At 39.4% G+C, this 19,010-nt stretch overlaps 1 protein-coding gene across 3 annotated transcripts in view; it reads left to right on the top strand.

The window, feature by feature from the left end:
• Positions 1 to 19,010, top strand: part of LOC122817284 (medium-chain acyl-CoA ligase ACSF2, mitochondrial-like) — a 1,357,975-nt gene that overhangs the window by 263,421 nt on the left and 1,075,544 nt on the right. For all 3 annotated transcript variants that reach the window (XM_044090508.1, XM_044090507.1, XM_044090509.1), the window contains exon 2: positions 1,422 to 1,617. In XM_044090508.1, coding sequence (XP_043946443.1) covers positions 1,422 to 1,617 — 196 coding nt within the window. The remainder of the gene's footprint in view (positions 1 to 1,421; positions 1,618 to 19,010) is intronic.

Raw genomic sequence — 19,010 nt, 5'->3', positions numbered from 1 at the left:
TGTTTAAGAATAGAATGAATTTAAAGCAGCACCTGTGCTACCATAAGAGAACAAGAGCTAGCTGTACAATGGGGAGCACACGTAAATGTGGATGCTGCAATTATTGTAACAGCATAGACGAATCCAGGTTCTTCAAGCAACCTGGAACTGGTAGGCTTTGTCAGCTTAAGGTTGTAGCAGATTGCAATACTCAAAATTTGGCGTATGTAGCACATTGTACAGTATGTTTTAGATTTTATGTTGGTAAAACCAATCGTAGGTTAAAGAAGCGCATTCGTGATCACTTGTATTGCATTAAGAAAGGGTTAGATTACAGTGCATTAGCAAAGCACACTATTCAGGAGGGTAACACACACACTTTCTTGTTTCAGGTTCTACAGATAATTGAAACCAACAAGAGAATAGGTGATGTTGTTAATAAATCAGAACATGTAGAGTTGCAATGGACTCTATGGTTGGCGTTGCACAGAGGCCTGGGACTTAATGACAGTGTGCCCCTGAAACCTGTGCTTAAAGTTAAGAAATTGAGATAGTATTATATAAAGCATATGTAAAGACTTGTACCCTTTAAGGTTTTAACTGAGTGTTAATTATGGCTGTTTTCTGATAGGTTGATAATGTAATTGTCTTGCATTTAAATATTCAGTTTGGCTTGATGTATGTTGTCTGAAGAAGCAGTGTTTCACTGCGAAAGTGCTCACATTTTCTTGTCATTAAAGAAGTTTGGATTTATAATGCCTGTTTGGATTTATTCCTGTTGCTGATTGACTTGGCTGTTTATACCTTGGATTCCTCACTTCTGTTGGGACTATTATACTATTAAAATGCAAGCAGGATATAATCGATGATCTTTGAAATGAACTGACTGGAGATTTGCATGTAAGCAGTTTATTTGTATTGTTTTGTATCTCAATAACCACTTCATCTGCATAATATGTGGCTTGTTTCACTGCAATGAGGAAATATGCAGCTACTCATTTTAGTCACGTGACTTAACAAGAATTCCATGGCTGAATGGTTAAGAGTTGTCTGATTCATTTGTGGAATTCACCATATGATTGAATGAATGAATGAATGAATGAATGAATGAATGAATGAATGAATGAAAACTTGTTCATTTTGGGGTGTATAGGTCATATTCATAAAGGTCACCACAAAATGTGAGTAAATAGACATGACAAACATTGTGGTAGGGCTCTTCTTGAATTCAGAAAGTTTTATTCCTTTATGACTCCAGCCTTATGTCTTTTTATTGAAACTCAACTTATTAAGTTTTAAGCTTTCCTGGTTTACATAAATTACGTTTTGATAAGTTGGGAGTCAATAAGTTTAGTTTCAATAAAAAGAGATGCACCCTAATTTTCTGATTAAGAAGCAAGTTCCTCCCAGATTATAATAAAATTTTCCTTTTTTTTTCACAGTGCATTCCACAATGATTACCCACCCATGACACCAACCCTCACTAATAGCTATGTCCACGGAACATGCAACATGCCGCTCATAGCAAAGACTGTAGGGGAATGTCTGGAGGAAACTACCAGCAAGTATCCAGATCGAGAAGCTATGGTGTTTGACAGAGATGGGATCAGAAAGACATTTGCACAGTTTAATGAAGAGGTCAGTGCTTGGAACAAAAATCCCCCAAATGTGTGGTTACTGCCCACACAGTAATTTTAATTATAATGTTAGTATGCAGAAATTATTGGTGAGATGGTCTTATTTTCAGTGTAAAAGTGAATGCTTCATAATACAAAATGCCTATAAATATATGCTACTGTGTGAGATGCAACAGTTAGGTCATGGGAACCATCATGAACATTTCTTGATGACTGCACCTGGCAGAAGTCACAGAATAAAGGTAAGCCACCTAATTTGTAAATGTGGTCTAATTAAACCTTGAAATCTAGGTTGGCAAAAAGATTTACTGGGTAATCCATATAAATGAGTTTCACAAAGGTCCATCCAATTCAGGATGCTGCCCTTCAAAATAAATAGAATATACCTTCTTTGGGTATTCAGTCAGGATGTGTCTATTACTAATGCTTCTATGCTAGCAGTTCATGACACATTAAAGCAAGTGCTATAACTCCTATTAGCCCAGTCTCTGTAACTATGTAACCCTCCAAACACCCAACCCTTTAAAACTGTATAGCCCTACCAGAGCCCTCACTCTAACCCTGTAATTCTCAAGCGATTACCAATCTGATCCTTCACTGCCTTACTGTAAACCTCCACTCTCCTTTCCTAACCCTAAAGTTCCCAATTGCTCCCTCAAACTAAAAGTACAACCTCCTCCCTAAACCTAAATTCCCCAATCACCTCCCAACCCTACAACTCCCATCCTGTTCACTAACCTTAAGATCTTCCACCCGTTCTCTCCCCATGGCTGCCACCCTTATCTCACTCACATTCGAATAATGTGTTTAGGTTACTTGCGACAATTGCTTACCGTAACTCATATTCAAGTTCAAGCTTGAGTGGCATCCTACGCAAGCTGCAAGATGCTTGAGTCACTGACTTCAACAGAAAAGTTTTCAAGTGTTGGTAGTACATTTGCCAGGTCATTACTTAATGCTTTAACAAAGAACCAAGGTAGGGGAACAAAAAAAGTTCATCAAAAAATTCTCCTGATCCAAATGCATGATCAACACAATTTCCCAAAATGAACTTTTACTCTGGGACGCAAAACCCTCCTTCGCACCTCAGTGCACCTCCTTGGAGAGGAGATTCGCCCTTGGAGCCCCCTACAATTAATATGATCAGCTCTAAAATCATTGTACTTTATGGCAGCAGCAAACCTTGGTCACAGTGAGGAACACACATTTTGTCCAAGTATGTATGCACAAGCACTTCACCGTCACACTTGTCATCAATTAATGTGAACTTTGTTACTAAATTCCAATTGTACCATATATGTTTTCACTAAAATCAACTTCAGCCTTTTTGCAGGACAGTGGCTTCATAATGTAGCTCATTTTTTTTTCATCATCACATTTAGTATCATTCATTACCATGTAAAAAGACCTTGTTCAAAAGTATTAGTTTTAATGTTGTCAGTAAGAGCAGCAGGGTACTGGATAAAAGGAGATACTGCTTTCCATGCCGAGATGAACTAAGCTGGGTGTTGAGGTCATGTTCCTGTTGTACCGCTATAACATTTACAGACGTAAAACTAATTTATTTCTTGCACATTTGATTTTAGTAAAATTGAATGTTTGTTGAGATGTCTAGCTATTTGCTTGTGCAGCTGTTTAGTACTGTGGTTTGCATTTCAAATTTTGCTAGCTGGAGACAGACTGCCAGTGTTTCAAGTTTGTAGACTTTGTAAAAAAATATACGTTTTCTTGTGTTCTTAGTAGGGTACCTATTAGGGCATATTTTAATAACTGCTGGAGTGGTTACTTAAAATTCTATATCAAATTGTATTTATATAACACATGGATTTATATGGTATTTATATTTCTGTGCACAATGCACTTAGTGTAGAGTCTTAGCAAGTCATTTATTAGTACTTACTTAATGTTTGTGCACAATATTGTAATAAAACCTCAAGTGTCTGGTACTGATGTAATTTTTGTCCCATAAATGTAAGTTTGCAGAGGTAATCCAGAGGGCTCGAGTGAAGTCTGGTATCCCACCTGTGACACGGAGAATGACAGGACTACCAAGAAACAAGGTACAAAGGATTAGTCCAGATAAAATCACTTTAGCTAGCAGATCTAGGAGACCCTGTCTTTCTCTCTCTCTGATACCCTTCCGTTGGGAGAATTAAAGACACTTTGTTGAAGTTTCCAGTAGTTTACTCAGGTAAGTAGGTAGATGGACAAGTGTTCTTGTTCTAATACATTGTGTTCAACAGGTCAGTTATTTAAAGGCAGCTGCAGACAATCCTTTATACCCTGTTTTATATTTGTAAGTGTGAGGCTTTAGTGGATTCATACCTCTCAACCTCTTGGCGCAAGAAATCTGGGCAAAGTCTAAAATAATGAGAGGCCAAAGGCACAAAAATACGGATAGGTTTAAATATTGCTCTTACATACTTTGAAAGTTCCTAGAATAACAATATTTGTGCTTGCATACATTTCTAAAAGACACAAAGTCCGAAACTCAAATGTATTTCATTATTTAGTGACTTCAATCTTCAGGGACTTGTCAGAAAACCACAAACTTTATGTGGAATAGATCAAAAACATGAGGTAAAAATCTGGACATTCTGCAAAAATCTGGACAGTTGAGAGGTATGAGTGGATTATAATATTCATATTTATTAATTTCTGAATAAGGCAGGATAGAACATTAAAAAGGAAAACTTATGGTCAGACAACCTTATTTGTCTGTCTGTCTGATTGCTATATCTTCCCATTATACTTTGAATTTGCTGATCTCTGAGGGGAATACCTAATGTTTGTCATGCACCAGCTGACCGACACTCAGAATATTGTCAGTGGAAAATCGCTGGCGTCCTGTACTGTCAGTTAAACTAGGAGAAGAGAAAGAAGGAAAATGTTGCATTTTAGTCAGTTTCTCCTTCTCAAGGACTAGAAAACAACCCCACTGCTCACAGTAAATGTTGTAGTAAACTGGGTCTGTTTCCACAATATGGTATTTTGTGATTCACAGCCACATTAACGCCAATGAGAAAAGACCTCATTATTAACTAACTTAGCATGTCTCTTAATTGTCATCAACTACTGAAAGTGCAGATCAGTTCTTTCCTGTGGTAGTTAACACTACTGGCCCTTGCGTTGCTTTGGTAGAGTTAACCTCTTTATTCATTCTCCCATACACATACAAACAATAATGCACATAAACACACTATGTACCCCTTACTTGTCCCAGAGTTGACAGAATATTCCCAATGACTTCTCTTTTGTTTTCACTCATAAATCACAGATGACTGCACTCAGTCTTTAATGCCAGACAGAGTTCCAGGCTTCATATCTTTCAGTAACTGCATGATAATACAACAACTGTTACTTTAGTGACTTTCTGAGTTTATAAGAGTAATATTTAAAATCTGTCCCTTATTGTGTGATTGTATCTCACCATTAATTTTGCCTTTGTCTAGATTTCTTACACTAAGAGGTTGAAGGGTATGCTTAGATGTGTCCTGTTCCTCTCCTCCGTAACTCTTGAACTTTTACAGGCCTTGAATAATGCCTATGGTGATCATTATATGGTAAAAAGATCCCTTCTATACTAGCTTTTCGGTTACTGCAGTAGATAAATGCTCCTGTTTCCTGTGTTAAGGGTGCAGGGATAAAAACTTTTTTCCCCTCCTGTATAATTTTTTTTTTTTTTATTCTTGTTATAGTTTTTGTCTCCATTTTATTCCTGGTGTGTAACTAATATCCTTGGTGGGAGTGTGCAGGGTTTAAAACATTGTTAGTACCTTTAGGTATGCTACTTTTGGTACTCTACGTGCTTAGTGCCCCAACCCGTCATCATATTTCTTTTTTCTTAAGTGCTCTTAAGGCACATTATTAAAGAAAGAGTTATCTCTGGTGGCTACTGTTTCCCCTGACCCTAAATGCCATTAAGGCAACAATAATAAAATGTTCTTCCAAATAGCTAATACCCCCCTACACCCAAGTGCCACTCAGGTATGAGATAAAAGAGTTATCCTTGGTGACTAGTGGTTCCCCCTCAACCCAATGTTACATACGCACACACACACACACACACACACACACACACACACACACACACACACACACACACACACACATACACACACACACACACACACACACACACCTACTCTACCCCTCACTAACCTACCTACTGTGACCTCCTAGACACACACTCATACATACACTAACATATGGAGCCCCTCACATATATCCTCCAAAATTATCTGTTCACTAAACTCCCCCATACCTCTCAACTGTCCAGATTTTGGCAGAATGTTCAGATTTTTGCCTCATAATTTTGGTCTGTTCTTCAAGATATGTGTGATTGTCTGGATTTCTGTGGCAAATTAATGAATTCACTAACTAATGACAGGCATTTGAGTTTCAGACTTCATATCCTTCAGAAAATTCATTGTAACACAAGACCTTTTATTCTAGCAACTTTTTTAAGTTTATAAGAACAATATTTAAAATGTGTTACTATTTTGGCTTTGTTCAGATTTTTTGTGCTAAGAGGTTAAGAGCTATGCTCCCATCTCTTATTTGTACCACACTGAATGAACACAAACTTTTGGCCATATTCATTAACATGAGCAGCCAGATGCAGCCACGTTGAGTTATGCAGAGAAAATCTCTGAATCACTGAGCTGAGTAAATATCATATCTCATGTAGTTGTATGGGAGACAACATGGCTAATCAGCTTATACCCTTCCGCTGGAATGTCTCATTAGCATTTAGCATATCTACAGAGACAGCCCACTGCAGCACTGCATGTCTTAATGTTGCAGCACCACAAAAGGGCTGTCTGTGAGTCAGAAAAGTTTATCATGAGGTGTACAGCTTGTGTACACCTCATGATACAGTTTTTGAATTAGGCTCCCTCTTCTCTCGCTTTGTGGGATTTCAAAGTTGGCATTTATCTACATATGTGTCCTTATGCATATGTGTGTGTGTGTGTGTGTGTGTGTGTGTGTGTGTGTGTGTGTGTGTGTGTGTGTGTGTGTGTGTGTGTGTTTGTGTGTGTGAGAGATTTTGCAGGTTCAGTTTAGAGTAAGCTCTAGATAAGGGGATAGTTTTGCTCCACATGTGTGCTTGCTTATAGGGAATGTGTGTTAAGTTACGTAGTGGTACTGTTATGAAAAGAGTATTTTAAAAGTCAATGTCTAGGGTTGGGACTATGGGCCGAGTCAGGGTTAGTCTTAGCACACACAAGTATGATGGTACAGGGAAACTTCTCTGTCAGAGTTTTTTTTTTTAATTTATTTTTTAGCTGACTGATTGCAAAAGGAGCGTATGCATTTTCTCTGAATTATATAAGTAGTGTCAAACATTTGGTCAATTAAAGTGAGTATCAATGTGCAGAAACTGATTTAGTGATTGTCAATGTTTCTATGTGTCAATATTTTAATATTAGGGGTGTGGGAGCCTGCCCTCACATTGCAAAAACTTTTTAGAGTAGTGATCTCCCAAGATTTTAGATATTTTGGGGACAAATCATTACTTAAGAATTAAATGAGACACAAAACTAAACCTTTTTGATAGGAGCTTAATGCGAAAAGAAATACTGCCCAGTTGAGCTTGTAGATCAAAGCGGGAATTTTATCCGGTTCATTACTTGTGAGATTACTTTAGGGAAAATGCCTGGTAGGAATAATGGCATTTTCAGGGAAAAGGAATGATGTGAGTGACAGAACATGACATACAGGAAAACAGCCATTGTACTCAGAGATTAAAGGTCAGTGTAAATTTCCTTAACAGTCAGGTACATTTTATCAGTATAATGGTCAGCTAATATACTGCTAATTTTTGCAATTAGACATCAGTGTGTAAAGTCTATTCAAAGGCAGGTGTTAGGATTCCTTAGGAGAAAGGATACTGAAACAATCAAATCTGACATGTGATGGCATAAACTCTTCTCACAGACAGGAGTTTGGGTTTAAGTGTTGGGGTAAAATGATTTAACCTGAACTGGGCTTCATCAAAAGGGGCAGATAAGTGAAGGTGGTTAGGAATATGGGTCATAGTACAGCAGGGTCCTCAGCTAAGTCAGATGCCATTAGAAGTGATTAATTAACAGCACTCTCCTGAGCAGCTAAAGTGCCTGTTATCTTTTCTACTATTTGAGTAAGATTAGGAAAACATGTTTCAACCAGCTCTGTATGTCTTAGTAGTTCACTGTTGTGCCTTTCTAACAGCACTTGACCAATCTAAGTCCTCTTTTAATCCAACCAATAGTTTTTGCATGCTTTACTGGCCAGCTACTCTTCAGCAAGTATAAGGCTGTGTAATTCAAGGAGTACAGCAGATGCAATGAACACTGGCTGGCTTATTGGTCGGTGGTAAGTTTTTTAGCAAATGCCTAAAAGTAGATGAGTTCAGGATAGTAATGTTCCTTGACTTGCCTAAAGCCTTCAGTAACATCCATCATAATAATTCTACAAATCAGGGATCAAGTGACCATTGGAGAATTATCAGTTGATGTGTTGAAGCACAAAACGTTTCCTGATATTTATTTAGTATTTATTTATTTATTGACATTTGATTACCGAGAAAGTTCGACTAGGGAGAAGCCCATTTTCAGCAGAAGCCCAGGGAGAAAGGCTCCAAATTATTGCAAAACATTTTAAGAACAATAATTTACAATTTTCAAAAATAAAACAAAAACATCTGCAGTTTAAATAATTATAACAAGTTAGACATAATATAAAAACATAAGTTAAGAACTGATACAAGGTATCTGGCAATCATTTAATATTAAGAGAAATGTTAGCCAGTTTTTAGAGAAATTAAATATAAGCTTGTCTAATACAAATAGGACTTACAATACAAAGTGTGGGAAAAACAGGCTTAAGGTATATTTAGAGAGGAAGTCAGAGAAGAGAATTATATAGCAGTAAGGAAGTTAGTGAAGAAGGGGGAGTAAGGAGGTATAAGGAATGAAAAGTAACTTGTTCACATTTAGGGATATAATTCATCCTAGTTTTGGAAAAACAGAACCAGAGTTTAGCTAGGAAGTCTTTCAGAGTGGTTTTGAAAGACGAGAGGGAGAGTATAGACTTGATGGATACAGGTAAAGAGTTCCAGGCCTTAGCAACCTTGTACAAATACAGACAATGCCCAGCATATTTGTTACGTTTGTAGACAGATAAGAGTTTTTGGTCACTGGATCACAATGACCAAATGGAAATATAGTTGTCTAGAATGTTTTTTAGTGCTGGACAGTCAGATAGATGCTGGATACCCTTATAGGTGGTAAGAAGTTGTGTATATGTTAGTTGATGTGGCAGTTCTAACCAGTTAAGGCTTTTCAGTGCTATAAAGTGGTGAGTTCTGAAAGGGGTATGTGCTGCAAATTTAGCAACTTTGTTATAGGACTGTTCAAGTTTAGTTTTTGGGAATCCTGGAGGTTAGTAAGGGTGGGGGCGCCATAAAGAATAGTGTGGAGGAGATAAATAGTGACAGTTGCATCTATAAGAAAGTTTTTGGCTCTGTAAAGCATCCCTAATTTTTGATGAGTTTTTCCTAATGCAATTTTGTACATGCAGGTTGAATATTAGATTATCATCCACTATCACCCCTAACAGTTTATTAAGAGAAGTGACTTCAATGGTTGTATTATCAAGAGAGAGGACTTTAAAATATTGTTTTGTTCATGAGAGAGGGATTTGGGGAATGAAGAAGTAGTTTGGTCTTTTGGGGTTGAACATGAGTTCTGAGTTATGAAGCCATGTTTCAGTGGCTTCCTGAATAATTTTTGGAGGTGTACCATCTTGTCAGATTTGTAAATGATAGTAAAATATCTGCTTGTTTTATTAGAGTGGCCTGTTGTGTGGAAGTATAGAGGGTGTTGGTGAAAATGTTAAAGAGGAGAGGACCAAGGACAGAGCTTTGAGGTATACTGCTCGTGACTGGAAGAGCATGGAGTGTCATTTTACAGAGTGATACCTATTGGGCAAGTAGTTTTTGAATCGCAGAAGAGTGCTCTGAGAGAGACCTAGTGAGGACATTTAAAGAAGAAGTTTGCTGTGACAAATTATGTTGAAGCCTTTAGACGAGTCTAATAATAAGGAACAGCCTAGTTCTGTTGCTTTATTGACAGTATCTGTACAGATTAGAAGGGCAGTGCTAGTACTATGGGAAGGAGAGAAGCCATGTTGTGTAGCAGATAGGAGTTCTTCCTGCAGGAGATAGTCCAGCAATTGCTTTCAAATACATTTTTCAAGTATTTTGGTGAGGGGAAATAAAATTGTTATAGGTCTAAAATTACTAATGCCTGTTGGATTTCCTCCTTTATGCAGAGGGATATTTGTCACTTTTTTTCCACAGACAGGGAATGTGGGATTCCCAGATTGAGCTATTTATAATGATTGAGACAGGATAGGCAATACTCATCATCATCATCTTCTTTCGATTGTTCCCGTTAGGGGTCACCACAGCAGATCACCTGTTTCCATTTCTTCCTGTCCTCTGCATCTTGCTCTGTCACACCAACCACCTGCATGTCCTCTCTCACCACATCCATAAACCTTATCTTAGGCCTTCCTCTTTTCCTGTTACCTGGTAGCTTCATCCTTAGCATCTTTTTCCCAATATACTCAGCATCCCTCCTCAGCGCATGTCCAAACCAACGTAATCATGCCTCTCTGGCTTTGTCTGCAAACCTTCCAACCTGGGCTGACCCTCTAATGTACTTATTCCTAATCCTGTCCACCCTCGTCACACCCAGTGCAAATCTTAACATCTTTAACTCTGCCACATCCAGCTCAAACTCCTGCCTTTTTGTCAATGCCACTGTCTCCAACCCATATAACATAGCTGGTCTCATTACCCTCTTGTAGACCTTCCCTTTCACTCTTACAGGTACTCGTCTGTCACAAATCACTCCTGACACTCTTCTCCACCCACTCCATCCTGCCTGTATTCTCTTCTTCACCTCTTTTCCACACTCACCGTTACTCTGAACTATTGACCCTAAGTATTTAAACTCATCCACCTTCACCACCTCTACTCCTTGCATCCTCACCATTCCTCTATCCTCCCTCTCATTCACACACATATATTCTGTCTTAGTCCTGCTAACCTTCATTCCTCTTCTCTCTAGAGCATATCGCCATCTCTCCAGGGTCTCCTCCACCTGTTCCCTACTCTCACTACAGATCACAATGTCATCTGCAAACATCATAGTCCACGGGGACTCCTGTCTGATCTCGTCTGTCATCCTGTTCATCACCAGGATAGGCAATACTATTTGTTGCTATTTTTAGGTATTCACTTGGGTGGTCATTTGCTGAAGAAGAGCAAGGTTTAAGTTTGTTTAGAGAAGTTTTATATAGGATGTAGGTACAGGTTTCAAATTGAAAGTGGATGAGGTGATATGTGGCTGTTGTGCAGGGTTGGGATTAGATGCTGAGCAATCCTTGGTTAGAGATGCTATACCACCGAGTTGAACTGTATTGCAGTTTCAAGTGGTGAGTTATCAGGAGAGGGGTTTTCAGTTGAATTTTTGGCCATGCTGTATGATTTCTTTAATGTCTGTCCAAATCTTTTTAGGCTTGCATTTAATATTATTCTGAAAGTTATTAGAGTATAGTTTTTTGTTTTCATTTATTTGCTTTTTAGTACGATTGTAAAGCATTCTAAAGTTTTCAAGATGTTAAGGTGTTTTATGTTTTTGACATTTTTTTCCATGCCTTTTCTCTGTCCTGCATTAACATTCTACTCTTTTTGTTTAGCAAAACTGCATTATTTCTTTTCAATCTTTTCCTTGTACGAGGTGCAAGGCTATTTAGGATATTTAGAAAAGTTGTAGTGAATTCAAATACAGTATTGTGTAAGGGTTGGATTTTTAGGAAGTTCCAGTTAATATGTAATAGTGTAGTAATGATAATTTCTGGGTTAAACTAGGAAAGATTATTTGTTGTTTTAAAAATATGCTGTTTAACTGGATGTGTGAGATGTCTAGTCATATAGATTGGGAGATGATCTCTGAGAGAGACTGACATTGTACCTATGGTGGAGTATTTGCTAGGGTCTGATACTAGCATCCAGGTTGATAGAGAATTTGATGTCTTGCTATGTATGGGGATATTAATTAGTGTGTGAAACCATGTAAGTTCATGCTAGATGTAGGGGAGCTAGCATTTGTGCCCAACCAGTTGACATTCACATTACCTAGCAATATCTTTTTCTTGTGGATATGTTATGGATATTCTATGTAGGATATCTTCCAGTATAGCCATATAGTTGCCAGGAGGGATATAAAAGACAGTAATACATAATTATTTATATGTGCTTATTTTGAGGAAAGCAAAAAGAAGTTCTGCTGAATTGAATTGTGGTGTTGGTTTGCTGTATGGGAAGATGTGGTAGGTACTCAGAAATATTAAAACAATACCAGTACCTCTCTTCTTTATACAATCATTACAGATGATATTATAGCCAGGAGGTATGCTTATGCTGGGTTTAAGCCAAGTTTCAGTTACACTAAGAATATCAGGCTTATGTTGAGTAGTCCAGGCATGTAGTTCAGCAGTTTTATTTCTTATATTTCTTAAATTTATAGCAGCAAAAATTAGATCTTTAGGGTTGGAGATTTGCTGGTGTTGGGTTACAGAAGTGTGTGGGAGAAAATTATCTTTATGTTCATTGTGACAGGTAGGGCCAGGATTAGGGTGTATATCTCCTCCCAGAAAGATTTTAGTATAATGGGAAATTATGTACCCTTGTCTTTTGGAGAGAATTTTTGCACTTAATTATGTTTTGGTTTGAGATGAAATGCAAATAATCTGCTTATATTTGGGATAAATGTGAGGGACAATGTTAAATGGTTTGGTGCAATGTATGGAGAGTGTAAAGAGGAAGTATGGATAGGTGGTTCGGACAGAGTTGGAGAGATGTTGCAAGATATTATTTTGTCATGGTAGTATGAAAAATGGCACACCAGGAGGAGAAGAATAGAGGATAATCTGAAGAGTACCATAATTAAGTACAGAAATCTGCATTTTAAAGATGTCATGTGGTGGTGAAGTAGCAATGCATAAGGAAACAAGAAGTTGCAGGACAGTATGAGATTCAGTGATGGTGGATTCTGAAAGCTGGATGAGGTTAGATAAGGAGAGAAGTATATTCTATAAAAGAAGAGAGGTAGGTTGTCCTGGTATCTTCTTCAGAATGTAAGACATAGAGGGGTATTAAAGGCTAGAGTATAATAATGTAGTCAAAATAAGAAGAAATTGGGGTTTATTTGGGAAAAGAAAAGGATATAATGTGGAATAGATAGGTACTGTTAGGGAGGACTATGATTATAAATGGATCTAGTGCAAAGCAGTATGGGAGGGAGAAAGTTGGGAAGAAGGCTAAAAATTATATAGAGCTAGGGAAGCAGGAAACAAGAAACAGACGTCTATGCATAGAAGTAGTAAAGTCATCTGGGCAGGGTTTTGGAATAAGAGTCACAAGTGAAATGTGTATGTAAAAAGTATAATTTTAGAGTAAGAGGGGGTGAGTGAGAATTGGGTAGGGTAGGGTATGAAGCGAAGTGAGCCTCCCCCTCTCAGGTCTATTTATAACCCAGATCAATTAGTTTATAGCCAGAACAAAGCAACTAGCAAAGACATTCAAATGAAACAGGTTGTCTGTCATTTCATGAGACTAAATAACTGGCATATGCAGTATAGTCTACTGGTCAAGCAAAAGGGAACAGTGGCCAACTTAAGTAGAGGTCTTTGGAGTGCAGGGACCATTTCACAGAGATTTTCAACCACAGAGCAGGCATGTATTTAACAGATTAAAGATAATATGCAGCAAGGTTCTTCATGGTAAACATGCTTACATTACATACTGGCACTGTCCTCAGTAAACTTGAAGGTGTAGGGCCTTGTGACAGAGCTCCAACAATATCAAGGTCAGATGTAGTGACCACAGGCTATTAAACACTGACACAATTCTCAGTAAACCTGAAGGTGTAGGGCTTGTAGCAGAGCTGCTGCAATATCTTTTTAAATACCGTTATTGAATTATCACTTAAGATATAGGCAAACATACATTTAGATAAAAGAAAATAAACTACATTAACATATTCCCAGTTGCAAATATTATACATCACATATATTCATGTGTATATTTATCATCAATCCAATATTACATAAATTGATCAATTCCTGACTTCCCTTAAAACTCACCCCTTCTTCCAAACATTACCCTGCATGTATTGTTCCAATAATTTCCATTTTTTTTCTGTGTAATTTACTCCTACCCTTTTCTAAAAAAATTACCACTTCTAGTTCTTTTTTCTGCGTTACAATATCCAGTACTTGAAATACATTTGGCTTAGACTTTGGTTTCCATTTTCTAGTAATTGCTTTTTTGGCAGGCACCAGAATTAAACTTAACAAAGCCTTACTATGTCTAGTCAGCTCAGATACTGTATCCCAGCTCAAAAAAATAATTTCCTTAGTTACACCCTTTTGCTCACCTAATATTTCTAAGATAATACCCTGTAGGGAAGTTTTGAAGTCTGACAACTAATTACACTCACAAAGCATACATTATCAGTTACCTCTTCATCATCACACCTCCAACATTTGCTATCTATCTGAGGAAAAAATATTTGAAGTCTGCTTGGGGTTTAAAAATAATTAAGCAAACATTTCAAGCAAAAATCCCAAATCTGCTAGACTCTGTTGCATATTTCAGAGCTATTCATATGCCCTCCCATTGTTAACTTGTGAATTGCTTATCCAATCTCTCTTCCCAATCTTTTTTAACCTCCTCTGATTTATTCCTATAGTTATAGTGCAATATTTATATGCCCTACTAATTATCCTTTTTTAACAGCAGCTTCTGTTCTAGATTGAGATAAAAACTCTACCAGATCGGGTCTTTCATGTAGGAACCCCTATCCCTTTCTCGGTGCCTGTACTCAGATATTAATCATTGATAGGAAGGGTAGGTTCATAGGTTCATACTAGGCTATCTGCCCTAGGGCATTTATAAGCCTAACCAGAATGTGTTTGGCTTTCGCCACCCATTTTAAATTTATTTTCCTATGCCCTTTTTCGAGGTTAGTATATTGTGCCTCTGTCTAACAGTGACACAGAAGTGGTACCCGGGGTAAACCTATGATCTCCCATCCACTCATCAAGATTCCTCTTGAAGAGAGTCAATGAGGGACTCTGCCTAACCTGGACTGGGATTTTATTCCAGAGTGAAGGGAGCCTCTGGGTTATAAATCTGTCCCTCCAGCATGTCCTATTTATTTCAGTGCTGAGGTTCAAGTCTCTTGAGTGTGTAGCTCGACAGGATTTGTATTTTCTGAGGTGCAGCATGTCCATTAATTCCGGGTTGGACATGGCTTTATACGTCAGGCACAGATCGCCTCTGAACAGGCGGTATGCCACTGAGTAGAGCTGGAGTTTCTTTAACCGGGCAGCATATGGCATCTGTTTGAGCCCTTTGATCCTCTTGGTGAGGTACTTTTGGGGTCTTTCCAGTTGCTGCAGGTGTCTGGTAAGGTACATCCCAAAAGGGGCATTGTACTCAATTATGGGCCTGATGAGTGATGAGTAAAGAGGCACGATGACCTCCCCTGATCTAGATGTGAATCCCTTCATGATTAGGTGGGCTATATAAAATGTTTTTCTCACCACTTTGGCCACGTGGTTGTCAAATGAGAGATTGCTATCAACTTGGGTCCCCAGGTCCCTAATTACTTCTTCTGTACTTAATGGATTACCACCTATGTGGTAATTTGTGGGCACTTTGTTTTTGCCAAAGGGGATGACTATACACCTTTTGGCATTTAGCTTGAGGCCATGGCTCTGGCACCAGTTGTCTGTTTCTATGAGGCCCTTTTGGAGGATGCTTGTGTCAGCTGGAGAGTCGATTATGGCGCCCAGTTTGCAGTCATCTGCGAACTTGGTCAGCCACAGTCCTTCCATGTTGGCCTGTACCTCCAAGATATATATACCGAACAAGAGAGGTCCCTGGACTGAGCCTTGTGGGACACCACTTGTAACTGGTTTGGAGTCTGACATGGCTCCAGCAATTCTAACCATGTGGGTTCTGTCCTTGAGCCAGTTTGCAATCCATCTAGTGACATAGGGGTTTATATTTAAGCTGGTGAGCTTATCTATAATGCCCAAGTGGGGTATTGTATCGAAGGCTTTTGTGAGGTCCAGGTAGGCTGTGTGGACCACCTTCCCCTAAGTCAATGGCCTTGGTGACTGTTTCAAAGAAATCAACCAGGTTTAAGAGGCAGGATCTGCCCTTAACAAAGCTGAACTGGGTAGGATCCAGTGTTTGTAGGTCCCCAATATCTTTATTTATGATGTCCATGATGATCCTTTCCATAGCTTTGCAGACCAAGCTAGTCAGGCTTATGGGGCGATAGTTTCCAGGATCCGTTGAGGCACCACCTTTATGGAGAGGGACCACTGTTGCTGTACGCCACTCTTTGGACACATATCCTGTAGTAAGGCTGAGATTGAACAGTAGTTTTATGTTTGGGTTTAGCTCTTCTTGGAGTTCATGTAGGACGCAGCCGGGACACCATCTGGTCCCATTGATGCTGTGTTTTTGCTTTGGAGAGGCGGCTCTTACCTGAGCATCTGAGATGTCAGGGGCAGCACTCTGCTGGGATAGATATTTGCCCTTTTGGTGGGGGAGTTTGCTGAACCTGTCAGCTAGGATGTTGGCAATGTCTGTGGGTTCGGTGTATTTTTTGTCATTTTGGACTAATTCTGAGCATATCTGGGAATTACCACCCAGGTTCCTAACATAACTAAAGAAAGCCTTGTGATTATCCTTAGTGTCCTGTGCAAATTTTCTCTCGAAGCTGGCCTTAGACAATTTTATGTGTGCCCGTAGTTTTTTGTTAATACTGATCAGTGATGCCTTCCCTTTTTGGGATTTTGCTCTATCATTTAGTAGCTTCCTCCTTCTATTGTATAGTTTGTTTATGGCTGGAGTCCACCAGACAGGACGTCTGCCTTTGGAGGATTGGGTCTTGGTTTTATTTGCGATCGTATGATCCATGCATTCCTGAAGGTGTTCATAGAATGCGTTTATAAAGGATTCTGCGGTCTGGGACGTATTTTCCACAGGCCCGGGGGCTTTGAAGGATTCCACCTCAGTTTTAAGGAGTGTGAAATTTGCTTTAGAGAAGTTTTTCACTGTGGTTTTCTGGGCAGGGGGTGGGGTCGGGATGTGAATATCCAGTGAGATTAGTTTATGGTCTGATCTTACCAGTGAGGGATACACTTCTGGTCTGGGGCATAGAGTCCCCATGTTGGTGATGATCAGGTCCAGTATGTTTTCCCCTCTTGTGGGAGTGGTAACAAGTTGTTCCATAGCATTTGAGTTTATAAATTCTAGGAACCTTTGGGCTAGGGTTTTGGAGCTAGAGTAATGCTCCCAGTCTATGTTTGGGTAGTTGAAGTCACCCAATATAATGGTGTTTGGAGAGACCTTCATATTTTCCAGTGTTCTCAGGAAGGCCGAGTGGGGTTCCTGGGTTTGGGAGGGTGGTCTGTAGCAGGCTATAAACTGGAAGGCTGTTTTACCCACTGTTAGTTGCACATGGATAGTCTCTGATGCTTCGTGCCTTGCCACCAACCTGGAGGTGTGGGTATCTTTGATGAATATCGATACTCCCCCTACTTTTGTGGTTCGGTCCAAGTTTTGGGGCCGAAAAGCATGGTATGAGGTATAACCTGGTAGTGCTGGGGTGCTCTCGGGAGCCCTGAACCAGGTTTCTGTTACTGCACAGATATTGATGTTCTCCATGCTAAGGAGAGTTTCGAGTGCGTGCATCTTGAGGTTTAGACTTCTGGCGTTGAGTAGCATTACTCTTAGTTTCTTATCCCTTGTGATACCTATGGAGGTGGGTTTGTCTTTTGAGCCTTGCCTAAAAAAGGCACTATGGGGGTAGCAAGAGCCTTTGCCAATATCCGAAGCCCAGGGGTGACAGGTGCAAGCTGTCCCTAGCGAAGCATCGTGGCTTGTCGAGCATATCATCCCAAGCTGACAGGCATTGGATCCCCTTTGAATGACACCAGTACTTAAGCCAATTGTTGAAATTTATCATCTTGTCTTCATATTGTGGCATCATTCTTGGTGAGGGTAAGATGCTACTCAAGGTCAGGGTCATACCGGCCTGGGCTACATGCTCAGAGAGCTCCTTTATGTCTCTTTTCATGTAGTCCAGGGAGGTACGTCTCAGGTCATTCACACCAGCATGGACAATGACTGAGTCATATTTGTACTTGCCTTGGAGTGACCTGAGTGTTTGTGTTATGTGGCGGATCCTAGCGCCCGACAGGCTGCTCACTGTGACCCTCTTCTTGTTCAGCCTGGTGAGCGGGACGTCAGTGTGCCTGACGATAGAGTCACCTATTACAAGTGTATCAGGTGTGTTGTTTAGTCTTAAGGGCTGTGACTGTTTGGCACACTGGCTTTGTGAGATATGTGTTGCACATGTTTTGTTTTGGGGTAGCGGCTGCTTGGGTCTCTGCTTTGGAGGTCTCTGCTGCTTCAGCAGATCTTTATTTAGAGCCTCTGAGTATGTTTTTGTGTGATTATGTGTTTGGTTTGCTGTCATGGTAGGTCTATGTGAGACTGGAACTGTAGTGAGTGTGGTTTCCTTCTCCTCCTGACTGGTTATGCCAGTACTGAGTTGAGAGAGCTTAGCCTCCAGTTTGGCTATATGGTTGCATCTCTCACATGTGTTGGAATTTGTTGGGAGGAGGAGAGGGTTGTCTGTGTACATGAGGCAGTTGTAACATTGCCTCAAGATTCCCAGATTCACCAGCTGGACCGGAGAGGAGATTGACAACTGACCTTTGGACATGCTAGAATAATATTGGGAATTCATTAATAATTGAAAACCAGGGCCAGTGGGGAGTGAGGGTGTAGTGCTTTTAATTTTTAGTGCTGACTTATATGATTAGGTAGTCTCTAACCTGCAGCCCAAATGTCTTCTTGGCTTCTTCCCATTCTATTACCTTTCTATTTATAGTTATTTGCTCCCAATACCTTGGTTTCTTGGCAAATTTTCTCCAATAAATTCCAGCCCCCCTCTTGCCTCTTCTCTGTGCCCTCCGTTGCAGTCATCCCTATTGGAAAAATTTCCTTTCTTGATTCTTGTGTTGACTTAGTTCTTAGAATACTTTCTGATACTTTATTCTAATATTCTGTATGGCTGTTGTTATTCGTCTTAAGGCTCTGCATCCAAAATCCCACTCATTCATTTCTTGAATTTTCCCCAGGCTTCATCATCATCCCTTTCCACTTTGAATTATACCTTTTTACTTGTGTTATGTATATGAGCCTTAACTGTGAAGCTCTAAACTATCCCTTCAAATCAGGTAATCCTAAAC

The sequence above is a fragment of the Protopterus annectens genome, chromosome 12.part0, assembly GCF_019279795.1.
Source record: "Protopterus annectens isolate FY-2018-M chromosome 12.part0, PAN1.0, whole genome shotgun sequence".
NCBI classification, from domain to species: Eukaryota; Metazoa; Chordata; order Ceratodontiformes; family Protopteridae; genus Protopterus; species Protopterus annectens.
This window is presented reverse-complemented; position numbering and strand designations above follow the sequence as displayed.